This window comes from Cydia splendana, chromosome 2 (assembly GCF_910591565.1).
Source record: "Cydia splendana chromosome 2, ilCydSple1.2, whole genome shotgun sequence".
Classification (NCBI taxonomy): domain Eukaryota; kingdom Metazoa; phylum Arthropoda; class Insecta; order Lepidoptera; family Tortricidae; genus Cydia; species Cydia splendana.
The window spans coordinates 21,951,641-21,975,698 of NC_085961.1; the positions used below are offsets into that span (position 1 = coordinate 21,951,641).

The window sequence follows — 24,058 nt, forward strand, 5'->3', positions numbered from 1 at the left end:
TCAAATTAGAATAGAATAGAATAGAATAGAATAGCCTTTATTGACAAAAAAATTAAATTTCAGCACATATTACATTTATATAAATTCACATTTCATTTATATCAATTAGTTTCAATATTTTTTCCTTAGTAACTTTATTAAATAATTTTTATGTCATTGCTTTTTAATAATTATTTCAGTCTGCCTTCTTGGCATAGGCCTCCCCCAGCTCTCTCCACAGCTCTCTATCCCTTGCCGTCCCTATCCAATTAGGTCCCGCATGCTTCTTTATGTCATCCGGCCACCTCATTATTGGTCTCCCTTCTCTCCTTTTTCCATCTCTAGAATACCATTCCGCTTCCTCTCTATCCCACTTATCTTTACCTTCCCTTGCCATATGTCCAGCCCAACCTGTTGCAGTCAAAAGTGTGAACTGGCCAAAGAACTTTTAACCGACAAAAACAGGCAAAACTGCTTTTGACTGAGCATGTTGGTCAAAAGTAGTTTTACCTGAAAATCATACCTATTTCTGGCAGCAGTTTCGTTTTTAGGGCGTAGCAAAAAAAAAAAAAACCCTAACCTACCTATATCTGGGAACAGTTTCGTTTTTTGGGCGTAGCAAAAAAATAACCCTAACCTACCTATCTCTGCGAGTACTTTTGACTGATAGTAACAGTCACAACACAATTACTATTAACCAATGATTTTCAGGTAAAACTACTTTTGACCAACATGCTCAGTCAAAAGCAGTTTTGCCTGTTTTTGTCGGTTAAAAGTTCTTTTGACCAGTTCACACTTTTGACTGCGACATATATACTATCTATATATCTTATTATATTTAATCTTATATTCAACTTACATTGACTCCGGAGATAACTTATTAGCTTTATGCAGTTGACTTTCCAATTCACCGATACACCTCAAATTTGATTCATAGTCTAAAGCACAGTTATTAAATATGTCCACAATACACTGTAGCTTTTTGCACTGTTTCACACTGGCAATGTACTTAATTAGAGTGAGTTACAGTCAGCTGGCACTTAACTCAAAGTTTCTTTGAACAACGTCATTTTCATCTCGCTCACTTATTAGTTTATCACAGCTGCTTCAAGGTTGCTTTCACTTGCATTTCCAGGTAGCTAGTAGTGCCTTGACATGTAAGAATATTTGGAATCATTCTGAAATATTAAAATACAACTGAGAGACCGATGTTTATACTAAACACAATACACCCATGGAACGCTTTGAAGTTCAAATCTCGTTACGTTACGATGGCGTTTGCACTTTGCACTATGTTCGGTGACTATTTTTTTATTGTTAACACACACAATACACTATTTAACAGGTTTTTATCACGTCTGGAGTACCGGATAAAGTATTTTCGAATAACAGCCGTCGTTGACGTCTAGGCAGTGTTGCTATCGTCTTAAAAGCCGTAACAGACTATCGCACGTTCTGGCTTAAAAACAAATTTATGTAATAATTATACCGGTATACATATCCATATGAAACGAAACTTAATGCAAATAATAACCATTATACATACCGGAAAGTCATCAAATAAACAGTAATATTCGTCTTGCTTTTTATTAAAAAAAAAAACGACCAACCTAACTTGTAAGCATGTTTGCAGTTTCTAAACGCAACGCATAGCTGTCAAATGTCAACCAACAAATTGAGCCTTTAGTATTGTTTGTCGAATTTTTTTCACTTTTAAATGCAAAATACGCGACAATACGAATTTTGCGGATATATGTTCTCGATTCAAAAGTGTTATTTTTTTACGCTCTTTTGTTTGAGCATAATTTAATTTGTTTCTACCGTCAAAGCCGCTCGCGTTTATATATAAAGATGAATAATCATTGAAACGTTTCATACCTGAAGGTCCGGACAATCGTGTTCTGTCGCAAGTCGATCAACTGTATTGTATCGTCGCGTACGCACGCCAGCAAGTAATTGCTGTCTGTAACAAAACAATCAGTATAATACTTACCTTGTTCTTATTTCACCGAAAATACTTGCTTTTTAATTAGCGTTTTTATAAGAAGCACAGAAGAAATATTTAAGGTGAGGAAAAGTACTTTTTGTTCGCACATTTTGAGACCGACATTCAAAAACTCGACAGTTATTGACAGATTTAAAAAAATATTGTCATATTTGGAACAGAGACTAGACAACTGTTCCTTTGTTTCGATAGGATAACCTTATTAAATGTTTACCTTAAATACATTGTTACCCCATCATTGTGTTGTTAGTTGCTTTAGACGTCGATTCGGAATATCAAACGAGGAAAATAGTTACACATGATTACAATAGGGCGTAATCCGCGTAATGAAGGACTGCACACACATTGTTTCCAAAGCTTTCCTAACTTGAATGTATGCGGTCGCCCTAAACCAGAACAAGCGAACAATTCTAATATGATTGAATGATTGTGATTCGGATTACGTAGGTAGGTACCTAATGTTGACGTCAATGGACATTATCAGATAGACAAATGGGTCCATTAATGTCAAACATTGTAAAGATAGTAGAAAAAACACAACACAATGGGCCTTACAGCTTAGTAACACGTTCATATGTGATATATGTATTTTATTGGATATTGAATATTGTATGTACCTAATACCTTTACATGATATAATTGATTATTCCCATTGACCGAGCGGATACAGGTAAATGAATTCTCTCTAGATAACAAAACCGTGCAGAGAGGTTGGCAGCTAAGTGTTCCATTAATCTTGGTGCCAACACTGCCAACAGTCATGCCCCACAGCTATTCCAAGTAAAATTAAGGACACCAGAGTACACCATTTTTGAATTAAACATAAAAACATAATTGACCAAACAATATGATTTATGGAGTGTAGTTACGTGCGTTCATACTGATCTCGATTCAAGATTACATACTTTTAGTTAATGTTTGTTGAAGAAAAGAATAAATTGCTACCAATTTACGTACGAATTTGAAATGCTTCACAGCTATATCATAAATGAAGTGACAGCTACCGTTATAGTTTGATTAATGACTTAATGCGGGAGAAGCACGAGTAATAAGATAGTTAGCCATAAAGCAAATTTATGGGAATTGCAACTGTCATTTATGTACTTTGAGCTCGCATCAATATAAAGGAATGGAACATTATGGGCGTTCATTAGTTGGAGTTCAAGTGCAATATATTATATGTATATATATTTCAAACGCATTTAGACTGACGCTGCAAATATGTCATCGTAATACCTACGAGTATAAGTCTTAAAACATGAAAAAGACTACACTTCGCACAGATTTATTGACACATTGCACCAAACTAGTATGTACCATTGTTGTGCAAAGGCTGATGGTTATATTATGCACAAATGGAACAATGGAATGGAGTGAAAAATCTAAGTAGGTACATATGTGAGCAAATATAATCAAGCTCATATAAAATCAATTCATAGTTTTTTTGCCAAGACTAATTTTATAACGTTAAACAGCATCGACAACATTTGTTAAGTATTTACCATGTTTGGCAACTAGTAATAACTAATAACGTTTAACCTAAAATTCTATAATAACACAGTTCTAAAATGGAGATTTATTAAATAAAACGTAGACGATGAACCTTTCATTAGTCGTCCATCATTACAAGGGGTAATTGGGTATCGTAAGGTCAGGCTGCACCGTTCGCGCAGAGATGTAATCGATAGCCAGTTAGTTAGTTTTGGCATGTTTTGTGTGATGCGCCGAAACGAGCGTTCGATTATCGGGCTTTAAGAAGGAAACCCATTCACGGTCCGACATAACATTAAATACATACTTATGTAAACATGTTAAAGTGAAAGTAAATAATAATAATTTATTATAATTGTTTTTTTTAATAATCCGCAACAGGCTTTGTCAATCTTAAACACTAAATGAAACTAGGCCAAGTCCCCCTCCCGAACCGTAACCGGCCCAAAAGTTCCCATGACACTGGCAGCGTCGCCCCGTTGAAGTAATATTATGTGAAAGTAATATTGGAAATATAAGTAAATTATTACCTCGTCGTCGTAGAAGTCGATAAAAATGTTCAACACCATTTTCACATCCTTAGGGGTTGAATTTTTTAATTTCTAGTCTTCCCATTACCCTAAGCTAAAACGTAGAATTAGTTTAATGAACTATTATAAGTATAAGTGGGATGCCGGGTGAATGTTCGACCTACCCGCGTGTCATCGGACATACACACATCCTTCAGGACCCTGAAGAGTATTATTAGACGTAGGTATTAGAACAAATTAAATTCTTTTCTGAAAATATGTTAATTTGTTTTATTTCAAATAGAAACCCTACTATACAAATTATAGACTGAAGAGTATGTTGGATATCTATTTTGCCTTGGGGTTTTACGTAGCGGTTGATCGACTTTTATATTCGGGCCGAGGCTTTTTTACGCTTGGTTGTGAATGGAATACTTTAGTCCATGGGTCCCCATGCTGATGCATCGGGATCGGCCGTGGCGCGTATAACTGTGAACGTCTCCCCATTCATTTGTCCGTCGACTGTACGCCGGCGACGAAATCGACGTGATTTAATCAGTTTCTACTGAGTCCCGCCACTCCGTTTGATTGAAGGTATCAATCTAAACGTTTCGTGGGCCGTTACTGACAAAAAGGGATTGATCGGACGCATAACTCTTAACGGAAACGAGCACCGCGTACACGTCACGTTCTTCTGCTGACACGAATACCGATACTTGCTCTTCGCCGTACATTCAATTAACAACTAATGTTAGTCTTAACTCTATTGAAATTAACAAGCCGTTTATGGCATGTAACTGTTTTGCGTTGATATATTACACCTGTCATAGTACAAAAACACGAATAGTTATTCATTAACACCCTAAGGTGCTTATTATACATCACACAAAATTCAGCTTACTTTTCTGTATGTAGTAATTATTTATTCTTCATAACTATTCATCATTGAAAAGCAATGAGTGATTTAGAGAAATATACTTTTTCTAGCGCCATGTTCGGACAAGGGCGAAAGTAGGTAGATCAAATCATAATCAAAACAAAGGTACCTAGGTGATTTCAGGAGTGAATGATAATATCTATATGCGCTTGACAACATGGTTATACTGGTTGATTCAATAAGTAATTATCGTATCTTGAAACACCGTCTTATAACCGCCCATATGCAAGGTAAAGAATGTAACTGAAATTAGAAATAACAGGGAAATGGATGATTATTTTGTTTAAAATAATTAAGTACTTAATACATTAAAAATGATTTCTCGAGAATGTCCCAACATTGTTTTTTTTCTGTAACAAGCGTGTACCGAGATTAGATGAAGCCATTTTAAAAACCAGCCAAGTGCGATTCGGACTAGCGCCCCATGGGTTCCGTAATAATTTTTTTAGAAATGTATTTTTCTTTACGATCGTGAATACGCTTTACCTTTCTTATATGTTTTCCTGTAATCTATGGCTGTTGAACTATTTTCTTTTTATAATTATTAGACCAGTTGCCATCAGTTGTTTTAAGTACAGTAGAACCCGCTTAATACGATCACGTTTAATACGATTTCCCGCGTAATACGCCATTTTACGCCGGTCCCTGCAACTTTAGGCCGGTTTCCATACATTTTTTACGGTTAATACGACTCGCGTCGCGCTTAATACGCCAATCCCCGTTACGCACCATCTGCACGTTTGTGTTATTGACATAACCGTCGTACGGTCGTATTGTTATGTAATACGCCGTTAGCCAACATTTTTTAATGCGTTTATTACCTACCTTGATTTTTTGTTTCGTCTAATATCTTTTGTCGGGTCCTTATCGGCGTGAGAATGCTATGCCATCTGCTTGACGGTTATGGACCACGGAGTACAAGCTATCGCTCCCAGAATTTTATTTGCAGTCAAGTTACTCCACGACTTTCTAGTTGAGCCTATCGTTAGTGTTCCTAGATTATTTAACCGCGTGTGAACTTATATAATTACCTATCTACACTTAGATATCATTCGCTCATTATTACCGTTGCGGTGTTTGTACATGAAATAATACTAGTTTTTTTCACGTTTAATACGATTTCCCGTTTAAGACGCTTGTTTTGCTAGGTCAACTCGGAATCGTCTTAAGCGGGTTCTACTGTACAAGTGACAAATTACATTACTTACCTACTTTTAATACATTCGTGCCAACTCTCCTGAAATCACCTATACATAATTAGCGAGTGAAGTTTGGGGTCATTCCTTCAATCATTAGATAGGTATCTTTGCAGAAACTACGTACTCATTACTATGAAAACGGAACTAATGTGTTGTCAATAGTCACAATGCATGTCAATACGCAAATAAGTAGTTGATTACGTATTGTATATATTTGCAATAACCTACCTAGGTGACCGACTTTGAAAGAAAGTAGGTAAACAATAACTAAGTATTATATGATTTGGTAGCACATACCTCTACTCAGGTCTAGTGATGTGATTTTTCCTTGTAGTACTATGTGGTTGGCGGACATCTCGGTGCGTATGTCCCAGAACCGTATCGTCTTGTCGAAGTGGCCGGAAATGATCGTGGAGCCGGCGCTATCTGAGGTGACCAGGTCGTTGCACGACGATCCCGCGAACTTTGTTTCTGTACCTGTATAATTATAGCCCAGTTCGAGTATGACAAGTTGGTAAAGCAAAAATAATGTACAGTAGACTGGGCAAACTTGATTCTAGGGGAGACATGGTCCACTAAATAAATATTTAGATTAAAACAGGTCTAAAATAGCAATTCTAGTTCTACTACGATGTCAAAAACAGAACATTATAGCGATTGGTCAGCAATTAATTATGGTTTAATGATTTAGGTGACCGGATTACGGATAGGATGGTTCTGCTTTCATCGTTCAATCGTGTCATGCGTCACTCTCGCACTTATACGTACATACTTGTTAGAGCGTGATGGCTATGAGTTATAGGTCAGAGCCAGCACGCTCATAGCCTATGACAGACGATAAAAGCGAGACCATCTTAAACCCTCAGGAAGTGGTACTCGTACTCGCTGAACTCGCTGAAGTAGGGGTAACCCGGACACTGCTGTTCAAGCCCCAGAAGGGGGCGTCGAATAATACTCAATTGAATCCTCAGTTATCTAATGGACATCTTTATTGTTCAAACATTTTTATCCATACACCTAATCTAAAATGGATATTTCAGATGAAATATATTACACTTAATATAAGTACGCGCTGGACACTTTAAAAAAAAACTTAGCACTCACAACTGGTAAAAGTAAGTAAAACATATTTAAAAAACTTGATACAGATTTTTACTTCTGTCAGGCATCTAGAACCTTGTAATATTTAATTTCCGACTCACAGGCACGGGTAAAATAATTTTTCGTAAATATTCATAGAAAGCATAAGTAGATTAGGTACCAATTTAACCGACTAAAGACTACCTACTCACATATTGTAATATGTACCTAACTGTAGTATAATTAATTATATTACCATTAATATACTCTTACTACTTTATAATATGAAGATTATATACCATAATTATGTTATAGACCAATCAATTTAATATGGACCTGACCACTGACCACCGCAAAAAATCTTAATCCGTTTTCAATAATAACTAAATATATTATTAACTTGACCAAACCGGTTCATTTCAAATCCCAGCGCCAATAAACCCAAACAGAAATTGATGTCCAACAAAAAATATGTAAAGACACCGGCTATAGTCGAGACGATAACGTTGTAAAATGTTATAAATCAATCTTAGATGTAGAAAGGTAAAAATGTTGATGATTTACCAACTAGGAAATACTTTTATATGTATTTCACAACAATAAAATCATGCTGTACGTACACTACAGCCTAACATAATAAAATTCGTAACATTTATCTGTGATTTACACTGAGCTGCAAAATTGCATGGACAATTGGATACGTTTTATGAATAGAATTCAATTATAAAGTGGCCATGCATTTTTCCAGCTGGGTATACCTACGCAAATTTTATGTTAAGGTCGAAAGCTGCACAAACTGTGATGATAATTTCGATTTCAGCAGTTATAAAGTTCTTTATGGTAGACTACATAAAATACTCAATTGCTCATTATGATTTATGTTGATAATTGCTTACACAGGATGTATATAACTGAATGGCCTGATTAAATAATAAAAGAAATGTTCTAGACTGACTATAAAGGTTGTAGAGATAGTGCGTCTAATCCGCCGCAGTAGAAATAAATGCAAGCGGAAGGTAGCGGCGGATCAGTGGCTATGAAGTATTAAACATTTTTATTGCCAGTATGAGCACCCGTATACCTAATATAACAACTAGTTCCAACAGCCCGGGTAACGAGAATTGCACTAATTGAATACCTGCTGGTTTATATCGTGATTGGTTTTATTATGTTACGTTTTAGACAAAACGCTATTATAATAAAGTTATGCTCGTCGTATGTATGGGTCGTACAGAGATTTACCCAAACATATTTTTTTCTATTTCTTACGACTAAGGAAGTCACGTTCTAATAATAGGAGTTAAAAGATGCTTCCACCTATATAATGAATTACGTGCTTTCATGAAACGAGCCCATAGTTTTAATTAAACTTTTCGCATAATTAAATAAATTCAATACCGTGGTATAATGCAAATATATCTCTAAATTAGTTCTACAATGCCAAGGTAGAAAGTGGTATGTGCTTAAGAGTTTGATAATTTCACCGCAAAAGAAGGAACGTAAAGCACGTTGAGCGCAAGCGAATATTTTCAAGCTAAAATGCAAGTAACGCGGCGCACACGTCGCATATGTAGACTAATTCGTAAAAAAAAATTAACTTCTATAATTAGAGGTTATATATTTAATGCAAGTATGCTAAAGTAAGTCTTAGGTATGTAATTGATATAATTGTATAAATAAACTCAATTTCTGTATACGAATTAAGGTATGTTCGGGTAATTCCGACTACTTCAAATTGTTGGCTAATTCCAAAAATCACCATCATATTACAGAAAAAAATATGGATAGGTATTTTATGAAACAATAAGGACTCAGTGTATTATATTCTTATACTTAAGTTAAAAATAAGATACCTATCTTAACTTAGCTTGATCAAAATACTGACACATTTTACTCCTTAGGTCCCATATCTTGAGTGTCCGGTCGTGGCTGCCGGTGATCACTTTGGTGGGCTCCCCCAGGAACTTAGCGGCCATCACTTTGGCGCTGTGACCCGTTAGCGTATGCTGCGGACAAATAAATTTTAATACGTGAATAGAGGTAATACGGGGAAGTCCCCCAGTGGCGGACACCTAAACCTCTTTGAAGAAAATAAAAAAAAGTGGAAAATTATATATTTTTTATGAATTACTTTAGTCAACAAACTTTAAGATCAAAATAAATTAACACAAATACAACTTCTACATAAACTAATTCAAAATCTAAAAGTAAAAATTAGTGACAAAATCTCATTCTTTGCAAGTGGCATCTAGTACCGGACGCACTACATTTTGAGCCTCTAGCACCGGACGGTTTAAAAACGTTAAATTACGCACGCCCGAGAACCTAGAAAACGATGTCCATGATGACTTTTACGAAAACGTACATGTTGGCCATCTTGGATTCGAAAAAGGTAATAAAGAATACGATGTAGAAGACGAGTTTTACGAAACATTACATCTACATTCTACATGTATTGGACAATTTGTCCACCATCTTGGATTCCGAAATGGTCACAATTTTCGAAATCGGCAATCTCAAAACCACATCCATGTTGACTTTTAGGAAATTACAATGTGCGTGCGTTGCTTGTTTTGCTCGAATTGGCGGCAAATCAAGATAGTTACCGTGATAGTTGTGCAATAATTATAATTCATAATTCTTGATTGTAATATGTTTTAAAGTGTAACTGGATCTTGGTTTATTGGTTGTTGTAGAATACAGCCGTGTAGTTAAAGTGTTAAACCAAGGGAAAACATAGCAATTATTATGTTTATACCTAGTAATATTTCACAGGATGTTGATTTCCAGGTTGTTAAGCCGTAAATCCATTACTGCTTGGGAAATCAGATTATTATATTCAATTACATGACAAATGATTGAGATCAAGCTAGATTGGCATATTTCCTAGGATGGAATATCGTAACATGTAGATAGTCAATTAGCCTACTGGTTGATGTGGCCATTTGCGTCCAGCGCGGCTCCCGGGGCTACGACGAACGATTATTGTCCTCTGTTTACCGGCTCGTTATCTTCGCACTGACCTAACTCACTGAGACCGAGAGCCGCACCGTGGGGTATCGGTTTTCAATACAAGAAGGCCATGGCCGTCTATAACAGCTGTGCCGAATCGAATAAAACGCTGCGTGGCGTTGATTTGCATCTTAATCGATTGTTAATGAGTGCTACTAAAGACTGTTAGTGACTACAAGGGGACATAGTATACGCTCCATGTCTTCCTGTAAATGGAAGTTGCGTTGTTTAAATTAATGACTCACGATTTGTAACGATTCTTGAAGAGAAATTACTAAACAATTAGTCCGACTCGTATAAGCTCAAAGTACAGTTGCAACCGGAAGGAAGCATACAACTTGGCATGCATGTAAGCTACATGCATGCCAATTTGTAGTGTTAAGTTGTTAAGTCAAATGCAGTGTAGGTTAGAAAAAAAAACTTAAGGGGAAGCACTCGACAGTGGGTATTTCCCACATAAAAGGACACTAAATGTTGATTTACAGCATTTCCCTTACTAACCAAATGTCTTCCACGTCACTCATACTGCCCGTACAGCGTTCGTAGGGTAGAAAAAACATATCTAATTAGGTACTCAAAATTTAGTAAGTTAAACATTTACTGGCAAAAACTTTTTCCTTGTACATATAAGTAGTAAGATATACGCATCAAGACGTATCGTAGGCGCTCTTATCTTGAATCTTTTGTTTCACAATTAATAACAACATAATTATTGACAAGTAACAATCGCACGTGGTAGAATATTTACAACGTCACTATTTAATACAGCATGACAGCTCTGTAGTTAAACATGCCTGACACGCTTAAAATGTCTCCATAAATCTGTAGTAATGCGCGAGCGGGCGTTTGACCCGCTCTCGCCGTTCTTAATTGCAGACAAAACACTCCGTTATCGGGCGGCTCGGTCAACAAGTTACATTCCGTTTATGTGGAGTAAATACTAACATAAACAAAGAGCGCGGTCGCATAACGCAGCGGAACAGCGGTCTGCACTCGCCGCTGCAGCGCTACTGCCGCGCGCATGTTAATATATCGCTGGGACGAAGAAGCTTGCGTTTTTCCGCCCGCCTAAATATTAAATCACCAAGAATTTTCCGATTACTTGAAATTTTAATTCAATGTAGGTCCTTTTATATTACCTACCTAATACGACGTTATGCCATACCTACAATTTTGTGCACATATTCATATTCAACCATATATGTATATCAATGGATATCTTAATTTAACGATATTTGTGTAATTTTATTTCGTACATAATACTAGAACACATCCGTTACATTAAAAAGTAGCTATTTTAAATTATTCCCTTTAGGTACTAGCCGCCCGTAAAATGACTGGGCTATACGTCTTCTCTTAGCTACTATTTACTTACCAAGATTATTGAAACTTTGTATCTTGTGTTTGACTAAAATCGTATGAAAGGATTCGTCAAGGTTTATTTGGAGTTTAAAGCGTATGCAGTCTATAGTTGGTCCCATGTGCTTGCGGGATGTGGCCTGCAGGAGAAGCCAAGCAGTGGGACGTGAACAGGCTTATCGTTGTCGTAGTAAATAAGTTATACCTCATCATAGCCAGGAGGTAATTAAACTATAACTGTAATTCATTATGCAGCACAGGCTGGCGGAAGAGACGAGACGTTTATTAACAGGTGTAAATAGTAGGTAAACAGTCTAAGAAATTAGTGGCAAAGATAAAACTACGACATCAAGATTAGACCCTTTCAAGTAGCCTGAGGAACACGAAACCGGAGTGGCATCTTAACATGTCTAAGTTAATTTGTCAGGTAGAAAGGAAACGACATGCGAAGTAAATGCACCCAACTGGTTCGATAAGTAACGCATGGGGCATGGGCAATCTGTTTTACAAATACCATTTTTATCTCGCACTGATCTTTTGGCTAGCGGCACCAATACATCGAGTGCAACATTAAAACAGGGTTACCATTTCAACTTACGACTTAAATAGGCCAATTGCAATATTATAACTATTAGCGTACCTATCCGCTCGTTCTTATTTACATTGACTATTATCAGGTTTTATGGTTTGGATGCGCCGCCCACGTTACGAAGTCAACTATTTATCTGTGACCTGTGAGTGAGACCTGGGATTTGCTAGAAAGCTAGAAGATAATCTTGCATGTCGTTAGAAACATCTAAAGTGCTCTACATCATCCGAATCTGCACGAAGGCAACGGCGAATAAGCAGTTTCACTGATGATGGTAACCCTATGCTCAGTTAGTCGTGTGCTCGGTGATTAACGGCATATGTCGGCTCCTATTGGCTACTGTTCTGGCCGAATTCGATCCCGCGAGTATGTTCGGCGAGGGGGAATTAATTAAATTTAATTTGCCAGGCGCCATTACCGGCGAGCAGCGTTCCCAGAGAGCGCAACGGGACCTTATCATCGCTTTTAAAATTTATAGTTACGGATAATTAAGTGTACGTATAGTGGTTCGGTTCGTACGTCGCGTCACGAATGCAGGTCGGTTATACGTACACTGTTTCGGGTTATTGCCGCGATAGGCAGGGCACGCTAATTGAGGGGGTTAAGCGATACCATCCGGACAAGGCCCGCCGACTCTAACGAGCTAATATAACTATCGATATCGCTTTCCTACCGGTTTAGATTGCAATTGTACACACTCACTCGTAAATAAATCTCTACAGCACAATAAACACGATTCAGAAAAGGAAAAGTATTGTCGTAGACAATACTTCCTTGTTTGGTTAGAGAGTATGAGATTTTACTTATTGTTTATTTGTAAGCAGCAAGATATACCAAGATTATTTCATTAATGATCAACTGATCATCGTTAAAGTAGATATCTAATATACAAAATAAAACTTAGGTATTAAGTAATAACATCTATATAATAAGTTAGTCAAACTCTAGTCTAAATTTCCGATTGATTTCGACCGGGCCAACTTGAACCTGAGTAGAATAGCGCTTCTGAGAGCAATTTTGTAATAGGTAACACAAACTCCTATCCAATGCAGATTCCTGAATGCATATCAGATAATTGCGAATGGTCATTTAAATGTATAAATATCGCACGTGCGGCCGGCTAAATAACTCACTCCTTATAAATCAGTTGATTTGAATTGCGCTCTCTCATTAGTGATTCCAGCTGTGGTGCGTTGAGCTGAATAACACAACTTATTACTTTGGCTACACAACTAAGCGCATTATACAGAATCTAGTTTCAGATATCACATAGGCGACTTATCTCACATAGATTACAATTAATGGCCACACGAATTAGATGAAAGAGCAATTGCCAGTAGTCGAACTCATTGTCATCATCGTTTTGTTGAATATTCATTAAACATTATTTAGTTCCGGTAAACCAATTTAACAGAACTGGTTGCGATTAAACAGAAACAACTTAAATCAAACAGAGTTGCAATAATGGGATCTATTAGAAATCGATGGCATTTCAAGATGATGTTCATTATGCAATTTGAATAATTATAATTTTATATAATAATTTAAGATAGGATACATATAAATTAAATTTATAAACGGATTTCGTCGCAGATTACTTTTAACGTTCGCGCTGGCGCCATGGAGATTGTATAGGTACGAACGACCTCTTTACGACAACAGGATGCGTATCAACAATATCAGAGCTATAAAGCATATACAGTATTTTGAAGACCACTTTATGGAAATTTAAATTATTTTATACACAGAGTTTAATTACGTCCTGGAGGTGTGATTAAACAAAGATGGAATTTATAATTGGAATAAGGTACACTCTATAAACTTCTGTTTTTCAAGAAATGATCCACATTAAGTGCACATTTTAATATGTAATTACTACGAAACATGGCACTACTTTGACCACTAGTCAAACCAATGATTGACTAAGCAAGTCTAGGAATGTTAGAATTTAGTAAGTAGGTAAAAGCCTGACAACAGTTTATTTAACCCTGATATAGTGTCGCTGCAAACAGCTTACGTACGGCAATAATGTGCGTACGTCATGTATAGTCGGGGTACGCATTGGCTTCATGTTGATACTCGTATAATGTCAAAACATTGCTTACAGAGAATTCGGTTCTTTCAATTTACCTATTCGTCAAAATCTGATTCTAAATATTCAATATTTATATATTCTTCGTTTTCTGACTCTGACGAAGTCTGATTTTCATCAGATGTTGTGTCGCTTTCAGGACCACCAACCTCGATTATAAAACGTTCAGTCTCCAATTCGATTATAGGATTTTTATCGTCGATCTACATAAACCTTAAATGAAATATTAAAGTTTAAACCAAACAACTAACCAGTTCAATAAAACCGCACTATAAAATGTCAATACCGGTCATGTCAACAACCAAATTTTAAAACATTGTTTATTGGAATGCTATGTAATCCTTCGTCTTTTTTAAGCTGTAAGTATTTGATTGCATTCACTGCAATTTTTTTCGCATCTTTGGTAATATTTTTGGCATTTTTGTAATAAAACCGTTTATATTTGAATATATTCGTAGATATTTTCCGTTTGTTTACATCTGTGACATTCGATGACATCCAACGTTCGTTGTCAAAGAGTACTTGTTGCCAGTAAAAGAAATTAGTACCATTGAAAATCCGCAAAATGGCGAGGGTCAAATAAACTGTTGTCAGGCTTTAAGTAAGTAATATTTTATATCAATATACCACTAATTTCAGAGCCAGCATCAGCACTATGCAGCAGTCCCACGCATGTGTTTTTGATAAGTAAAATGGTTCATTTTCGTAAAACAACTTTTATTGCAATAATTGAAATAAACTATCAACTAAAGGGCCTTTACGTTAATATAATTAGCAGTATTAGGTTCCTATTCATTAGCAGTGAGAAAATAGTGCTAATTACGGACATCTTACTTTTAAAAATTACGTTATTAAGTCAGTATTTAACTTACTTTAAGGAATCAAAAAGGCTATTAGAATTCTTTCTATGCATTACGCTCACTAAGCGCGACCGAGGTGCGCTTAGAAAATTATCGAATCAATAACATATTTTTAAAATCGGAATACCACTCCTTAGAGCTGTTTCCCACTGACGTCCAGTTTTTTGCGGGTACGGTTTTTTGTAGGATCCAGTTTTCTGTAGTATGCATGCAGGATCCCGCAAACAGAATCCTCGTGTGAAAGTTACTATATTAGCACCTACCTATACTACTAAAACGGGATCAAAACTGGACGTCAATGGGAAACAGCTCTTATCAAATGCATGTACCTACTCTTTTCTCGAACTATTATATCCCGTGGAGATGAAACATCAAAATCTGCAATATTAATAATTAGTACTTATATTAATTAAAATTTCCATTTGGACACTACGTAAGGAACAAAATGGCAATTTTAAGAGGAATGTAATTAAATAGATATAAATTTGCATAAAGGATGGATAACACTGTTTAATTTGGATTCGTATAGTATAAAGCGCAGAGGTCGGTGTCCCCGTGTGAATTCAGCGGCCTTTTTTTATTTCAACCAATTAAGAGCGGTCCACTCTACGGTATCGTCTAACGTCGATCAAATTGCTGCTAGAGTGATCTCCCGCAGATATTGATCGACTGCCGCCTCGTAAATACAAATAGGTGTGACTTTTTAGTTATCATTATCACCTTGTTACCGCATCATTTGTTAACTACTTATCAAAGCAAGTTGAGCCTACGTGTTAATTGATACAAGTTGCAGTTAATTATTATGATGATAACGTCTTAAACTGTCTTTTCTTCAACTTATACGTAGTTGGATTTACTTTAGCGACCAATGACGGTGGTCCAGTAGTAAACATTTTTGGAAAATGAAATTGATGATGAAGGAGATAATCCACTTGACCAGGGATAAGCGGTCTCCGAGAACGTTGAAAGGTGGAAAGCCACCAAAATTCTTAGGAACACAAACTGTTTTGATTGACATTGATCCATATCCACATCCGCCATGTATTATTTAACTTAGTACATATTAATCAAATATGTATTCAAAGTGTACTGTTTTTTTTACCAACTGATAAAGGACCATCATATTTATAACACCAACTCACTCTTAGCCGGTTTGTTCTTATTCAAAGTATCATTTATCTCTCGACTGTGTGAAATGGGAGGGTCGTACAAAATTAGTTAAAATTAACAACAATTTACACATCAAGTTTCAAGACGGTGGCATACATTATATTTTGTGCTTTAGGCATTTGAGGTTTCGCTATAATTATTTAACACTTAACATACATATCGTACATCTTTACAACATGCTATTTACTTTTTTATGACAACTAGACATTAACTAAAAATATAATCAATCATATTATCTGTTCTGGTGATTCAGATCGTATACCAAACCTACACAGCTCGGGTCCATTGGGAACATACTATATTATAAGTATAATGTAAATAATTAAATTTGAATGGCGGTGTGACTGATTAGTTCGTAAGCGAACCGTTATTCCAGACCGTTTTATTTGCCACATGAGAACTGACGTATTTATCTATCCGCAGTGGCAAAAAAATATCTTTATGTTTAATTAATAGTCAATATTCATTAGCAGCATATATTTCGTAAATTATAAATACGACAGAAACCTGTTTGCTACTTATATTGGAAGGGTCGTGATAGCGAAAATTAATTATACAAACCAAATTAATTTATCATAACGCCTTTCCATATCTAGCAACATTTTAAAACCGTCAATTTCATATAATCTTAGATAAACTGTCGTAAATTTTATAATATAGGATTATAGGTTTAAATTCATTATTTACAGTAAATTTTAAGCGGATGTGGTATAAAAGCTTTTTCATATTTTTGCTCATATCTCGAATATCTATACGAATAGCATTATAATTGCTTCGGACAAAAGTTTTAACATAAAATTTCCTACAAATTTGGGTATGTCTATTTTTACTCTACGATCAATACTTCAGGCTGTTAAAGTTAACAAAGAGATAAAAAAGACGCTCTAAGAAAACGTAGTTTTTTCGTATTTGTTCATCATAAATCAAATTTTTTGTTTAAAATATGCAAGCTTAGCGACGTGCTGATGAAATATAAAAAAAAACCCGCTAAGAGCATGTCGGGCCATGCTCAGTGCAGGGCTCTTTAGTTACCCGACCGACAAAATAGACTATTTTCAGAAAAGGGCTGGACCGATAAGGTTAGAAAGAAAAAAAAAAATCCTCGAAAGTCTTTACTAAGCTTTACTTGTCACGATTTTTTCCATATTTTTTGGACCCATGGTTAAAAAGTTAGAGTAGGGAAACACATTTTCTTTTTCTTTCAGAGCGATTATTTCCGAAAATATTACGTATGACTTTCAATGAAAAATATAGCGAACCTGATCAGTCCCGCCGTTTTTCAGTTTTTGCTAATACTTAGTACACATCCTCAGCACATCCCTACCCTCGAAGACTTTCAGTATGTTTATCTGGACATGACAAGGTATAACTGTACCAATTTTCAAAACTACACGAACTATTTCCGCTGATTTTTTAAATTTTCTTGACCAATATATATTTTTTACAAGCTTTTATTTAACTAGTATATATGTACTGTAGTTTAGATAACATAATACATACTTGTAAAGGGAATTATTTTTAAAATTCTTAAACTACACAAATTATTTCAGCTGGTTGCCCATATTCGGCTTAATTTGACGTGGCTAATATGATGCCAGGGTCGATTTACTATAGAAAGCAGGCAATAGCGTTTTTATGTTATCACAGTTTTTAATTTAGTGCAGCGTGTTATTAAGTTACCTATTTTCTTCTGTTCTTTATAGTGTATGTAATCATAATACAATTAAACTGGGAACCAACTTTCTTCACAAAAGTATGTGCGGTGCCTGACTGAAGTATTTGCCAGTTAAGAAACCAGTTCTTTTTCCAGAAGGTACTTTGGAAGTCGTATTTTGAGTTTTATACGCATTTACTTTTGTTTTTATGGCTTGATGATAACGAGCAGTTGCAAGCTCTTTCGAAACTAAGTACTTACAATTTAACCGTAGCAGTAAAGAAAACCAGATGCGTTTCATGTTTGTGTTTCATATTTTTGATCCCATATCCAAATCCACGCCATCCATGGCATAACTGTGGCATTCGTTGTATATTATTATTAGTGAACGTTAGTCACAATATCAATGAATATTAAATAAATATATTAATTCAATAAATATTATAGGACATTCTTACACAGATTGACTAAGTCCCACGGTAAGCTCAAGAAGGCTTGTGTTGTGGGTACTCAGACAACGATATATATAATATATAAATACTTAAATACATAGAACACAACCATGACATGACATTAAATATGACAAAAATTAAAGACGCCTCTTACTATGATGTCATTTCTTGCCAAAATTTTATGTATGTTATAAATCAGCTATAATATCTACGTTAAACCGTTATCGTTATAAATACGGACGAAGTTATTAATTATGATAATCCATCCAATCTGTCAAAATCATCACGATTCTGTGATTAATTGCTATTTGGGTGTTCTTCGTGGGTTACGCGTCAAAATGTATTTACACACTAAATTTTACTGTCAAATTAAGGTCCGTAAGCGTGAAACATGTCAAACGTGCACAATGTAAGAGTGGATTTGTTGAGATGCATTATAGTAAGCATAATGTAAAAAGACAGCGGCAAGAGTTTCAGAAGACAGCTAGATATAGTAGCGTAGGTTCCCATTATTAATTACAGTGCTAACACGAAGGCACGGCGGCGGGCCGGTAGCCGCGGGCGCGGGCGCAGGCGCAGGTGAGGCGGAAGCTCACGACGCGACATCACCCGATTTATGTGTGGGAGCGGGGGGTTCGTGACCCCGCGACACGAAAATTATTAATTTATCTCATAAATTAGTGGCCGAACAACAAATAGAGCGGGAATGGATTTTCGTGGATTGTTGCCTCCTTCCCTGTGTACTTACTTATTTTTCGACCAATTAGCTTTAGGCGTGAAAGATTTATATGACGGACACTACCGGTAGATGGAGTAATACACAGTCTGTAAAGCCTTACAATAATATATTTTCTGCATATCGTGTTAAAAATCGAGGCGTGCAAGAGATTTAATTTTGCTTAACATGCGTATACACGACTACCTGGACGTTTAGATCGCACAACGGTGAATTAACGACACACATGAACATGAATAACTTAAGGAATCGTAAAACTGAAATAAAATACAAATCATTCATAACAGTTTTCGCACGCTAATGTAAAATTGTGCGAGTATGCGGTAAAAACTAAAATTGGATGGCCGAAAAACGATGTGACCGTGTTACAAGGTGGTTAATGCCTCCATGGCGTGCCGAAAGTCGAAACCATGTCTAATAATGTGCTTCTAATAGCAACCCCGAGACCGTGCGAGTGCCAAGTAATTGATAGCGTAAGTTGCTTTACTCCACATCGGTTATTAGTAAATATTATCATTGCTAATATGGTTATTAACCATTAATTTTATTATAATAAATATTTTCTTTAACATCAAAAGGTCTTTTGTAATAATTGTAATATACACCGTAAGTTAAAACTGTGCTGTGAACTATATAAACATATTTTGGTAAATAGGTGTAAAAGGGATGCTGGAGATGCGCTGACAAAAATAGATTTATTACAATTTTTTAGTTAAAACAGCTTAATTTATTTATTTGTTAATATTATTGTTAGGAATTTACAGAGGAAACTTATTCGAGAATTGACCACTAGAGTCTATACATAGAAAGTACCTATATAATAACGTATACCTAGTGAGTAAGCACGATTGAGTTAGTGTAATCATCAGTGGTGTATCAAATGTCCCATAACTATTAATACTCATCCAAAAAAAAAACAAATATATTAAATGTAATTATGAAGCATTAAGATTACTTTGGTTCTCTACCAAAGCTACCGACAGACAGGCCTATTCGGATTTCGAGATAATCACAAGATCTTCTACATTAGATATCGACTAGATGTGACTTGGATATCTAAGTCATAACTTGTCGAAATCGTTCAAGACGACCTCCAGAATCGCGGAAACGTCAAATTTGTCATGTCTATCTTACAAATATCTTTAAATTATCCGTATCGTAACTTGAAGTCTAGTAGAAATCTAATTCATTTTCCGAATCGAGCCGAGACTCTTCTAAATTAATGACAAATGGAAGACATTCATCATGTTTTTATTCATTTTACAAGTATGTTTTTAAAACTTCATTATATGTATTTTGCTCGCACTTTAGAGACTCGTAATTCGTTTTGATATTTAGTTTTATATCTTTTGTTGTCGGTGTTGATTAATAAAGACATTACGAGTACATTTACAGCGACCACCAACAAGTTTATGTAATGCTTGTGGACATAAGTACATGTCGCAAGCATTATGGTGATGCTTAGAGACGAGGCGAGAAGAAAGGGCCTAAGGGCAACGAGTCAAATGACCGGAGATCATGAGATTTATTACGTCAGCCTCAGTAAACGTCTCTGTTTACTGAGGCTGTTTATTAGGTAATTTAGTATAAGTCTTATAAAAATTGTTCTATATAAGTATAATTTCAGTAAGTACACAGTTTTATATACAATCTTTGTATTTAATTTAACGATAATTTGGTAAAAAGCTGATAAATAACAGGTTGTTAACGTGTTTCAATACATTTGAAATAACGTTTAAACAAGTGACTGACCAGATTACTGACACATTTTGGCACTCAAATTATATCTAAGGTTATACAGGATGTAACAAAAATAGTGGGGATCCGTTTAAGATATTCGGTATCGTATTCTGATTAGGAAAAAGCAGAAGATTTTTTATACACTTGTCAATATATTTTTCCATTTCCCGGAGACTTTATTGTTACATATGATTCGGTTAAATTGTGTTCTAATGTATGGGGAAGACAAACAAATTATAGCCAGCCTTTTATGAATGTAGTATGATACCTTAGGGTATGGTGCTTTACGCACACTAGCGTCCCTTCCCCTCCCCCTGACGCAACCCCCCCTTTTTGCATGAAATATGTCCCGGTTCACAGTATTTATTTTTTTTGAGGAAAATATACATTTTAGGAAAAAAGTGTCAATGAAAGAAATAATCCTTAATAAATTCTTAATAAAAAAGGTCATATTCATTTTTTTATATGATGCACCATATTCATGTATTAGCTTGTACAAATTCGAAATAACATAGTTTTTACTAAGGGTTCGAAACTCATTTATTATACACGTTGTAACATGAGGAAACCGAATAATTTTAACAGCGTATTCCTGATTATATTTAGAGACAAAAATGTCCTATAAACTTTTTTGAAATTCGCCTAGTTTCAGAGTTAATACCAATTTAAAAAAAAACAAGTTTTTATTGTTACATAGTGTAAAACGCCTTTTTGATGGCGATGTTGCTACTATGGGACGTAGTCTAAATATCCTTATTGATAGATGTCAAAAAGTGACAAGTAACACTTTGCAAAAACTAAATTTTACGAAAAAAAAAGTGAAAATCCATTTTAAGTGACCATTTTACCAATAAAATTTACTTTTTATGTACAAATACATTCAAATAATGGAAAACCAACAAAAAAAAATTTTTTTTTTGGCTAAATTGACCTAAACTCATATTACATTTTTTCCTTCTTTTGACCTCATAAATGCGTGGTTCAAATCTTTCGCATTTCTCGTGAACACCTTGTATAAAAAAATGAATATCACCTTTTTTATTAAGAATTTAATAAGGATTATTTCTTTCATTGACACTTTTTTCCTGAAATGTATACTTGAGGTCAAAAGAAGGAAAAAATGTAATATGAGTTTAGGTCAATTTCGCCAAAACAATTTTTTTTTGTTTTTTTTTTTTAATATTGAATGTATTTGTATATAAAAAGTAAATGTTATTGGTAAACTTGTCACTTAAAATGGATTTATACTTTTTTTTTCGTAAAATTTAGTTTTTGCAAACTTGTCACTTTTTGCCATCTATCAATAAGGATATTTAGACTACGTCCCATAGTAGCAACATCGCCATCAAAAAGGCGTTTTACACTATGTAACAATAAAAACTTGTTTTTTTTAAAATTGGTATTAACTCTGAAACTAGGCGAATTTCAAAAAAGTTTATAGGACATTTTTGTCTCTAAATATGATCAGGCGGCTTAGCACGGTCGCGTTTTTATCCCTTGTCACCATGCCTGTCACGTTCTAACAAGTATGTAAGTGCGAAAGGGACGCGCATAGTGATAGTCGATAAAAATGGAACCGTGCTGAGCCCGCAGGAATACGCTGTTAATATTATTCGGTTTCCTCATGTTACAACGTGTATAATAAATGAGTTTCGAACCCTGAGTAAAAACTATGTTATTTCGAAATTGAACAAGCTAATACATAAATATGGTGCATCCTTCGAGCAACACCGGCTTCCGACACATCGGAAGGGAGGGGCCCAAGCGATATCTCACCGTACAAATCTATCTGCCATTTTTCGCGGGGGGAAAGGTGCACACAGTCGCACTTCTCACACACTTACATACAAAATCCAATCTGTAATGACGACACAAATACATAGAAAATGACACACGTCAAAGACAAATCTTGCAAACCTCGATCTCTTTTTGTGTACGGACGAGTGACAAGTGTCACAACACGCGCACTAACACATTTTCGTTGAAGTATGTTATTGTATTCTGAGAGATGAGAAGTCGGATTTGTCGCTCGACCGATCCGCAATTTGTACTGAGCGAGCAAAATCGATAAATCCAACAATTACATGAGACTAAAATATAATAATTGTGTTTTTATGTAATTAAACGTATGATATGTAAAAAAAATATTAGGGTAAATGTGGGATAGTTGCCATACTTTTTGAAAAAGGTGAATAAAATACAGAAGATAAGCATTTAAAAATCTTATAACACAGTGTTAGTTTGTATACTCATTAATAAACAATATTTTCAAGGTAGTTTGATATTATTTGTTTTATTTGTTTAGTTATAAACAAAATAAAAAGGTCCTTCGGACGGGGATAGATGCCAACTGTATGGGTTAGATGCCGCAATGATATTTTGACTCGTGGGATAGTATACAAATAAAACAAATAACATCCAGCTACCTTGAAAATATTGTTTATTAATGAGTATACAAACTAACACGGTGTTATAAGATTTTTAAACGCTTATCTTCTATATTTTATTCACCTTATTCAAAAAGTATGGCAACTATCCCACATTTACCTCAATCTGTTGCGGCGTAAAATAGTTTTTCGCAATAAATCACAATACGTCCATTTTAGCGAAATGTTCGTCATTAACCAGAGGGAGGAAAGGAGTAAGCTTACAAATAAAAAATGAATTGCAAGCGTTGAATTCGCACAAGTCGCTATGTGCAAATTTGGGCATCTATCCCCCTATAGCATCTATCCCACATTTACCCTACATGTGAAATGTAACACTTTCTTTTTGTAAATTTGATATCCCCGACCTCTTTTTATAACAAAAAACCGAGCAAACAGGCATTTTTGTGCAGCAGTGTTAACGCGCGCGTCTGGACTCGGTCTAGTGAAAAATCCAAGTGCAACTAGTTTTATTACCTGCGCTAGATTAGATTGACGCGCTAATCTTGTACCTCGGCAGAGGGGAAATAGTGCGAATGCCGCCTCCCTTCCGTGCATCATATAAAAAAAATGAATATGACCTTTTTTATTAAGAATTTATTAAGGATTATTTCTTTCATTGACACTTTTTTCCTAAAATGTATACTTTCCTCAAATAATTAAAAAACTGTGAACCGGGACATATTTCATGCAAAAAAGGGGGGTTGCGTCAGGGGGAGGGCAAGGGACGCTAGTGTGCGTAAAGCACCATACCCTAAGGTATCATAC

The 24,058-nt window shown here is 35.4% G+C and overlaps 1 protein-coding gene across 2 annotated transcripts in view; it reads right to left on the reverse strand.

The window, feature by feature from the left end:
* LOC134805998 (autophagy-related protein 16-1) overlaps positions 1–24,058 on the reverse strand; it is a 271,109-nt gene that overhangs the window by 44,715 nt on the left and 202,336 nt on the right. For both annotated transcript variants that reach the window (XM_063779183.1, XM_063779182.1), the window contains 3 exons: positions 9,086–9,206; positions 6,418–6,597; positions 1,858–1,942 (listed from right to left, as the gene is read on the reverse strand). In XM_063779183.1, the coding sequence (XP_063635253.1) occupies positions 1,858–1,942; positions 6,418–6,597; positions 9,086–9,206 (386 nt within the window). The remainder of the gene's footprint in view (positions 1–1,857; positions 1,943–6,417; positions 6,598–9,085; positions 9,207–24,058) is intronic.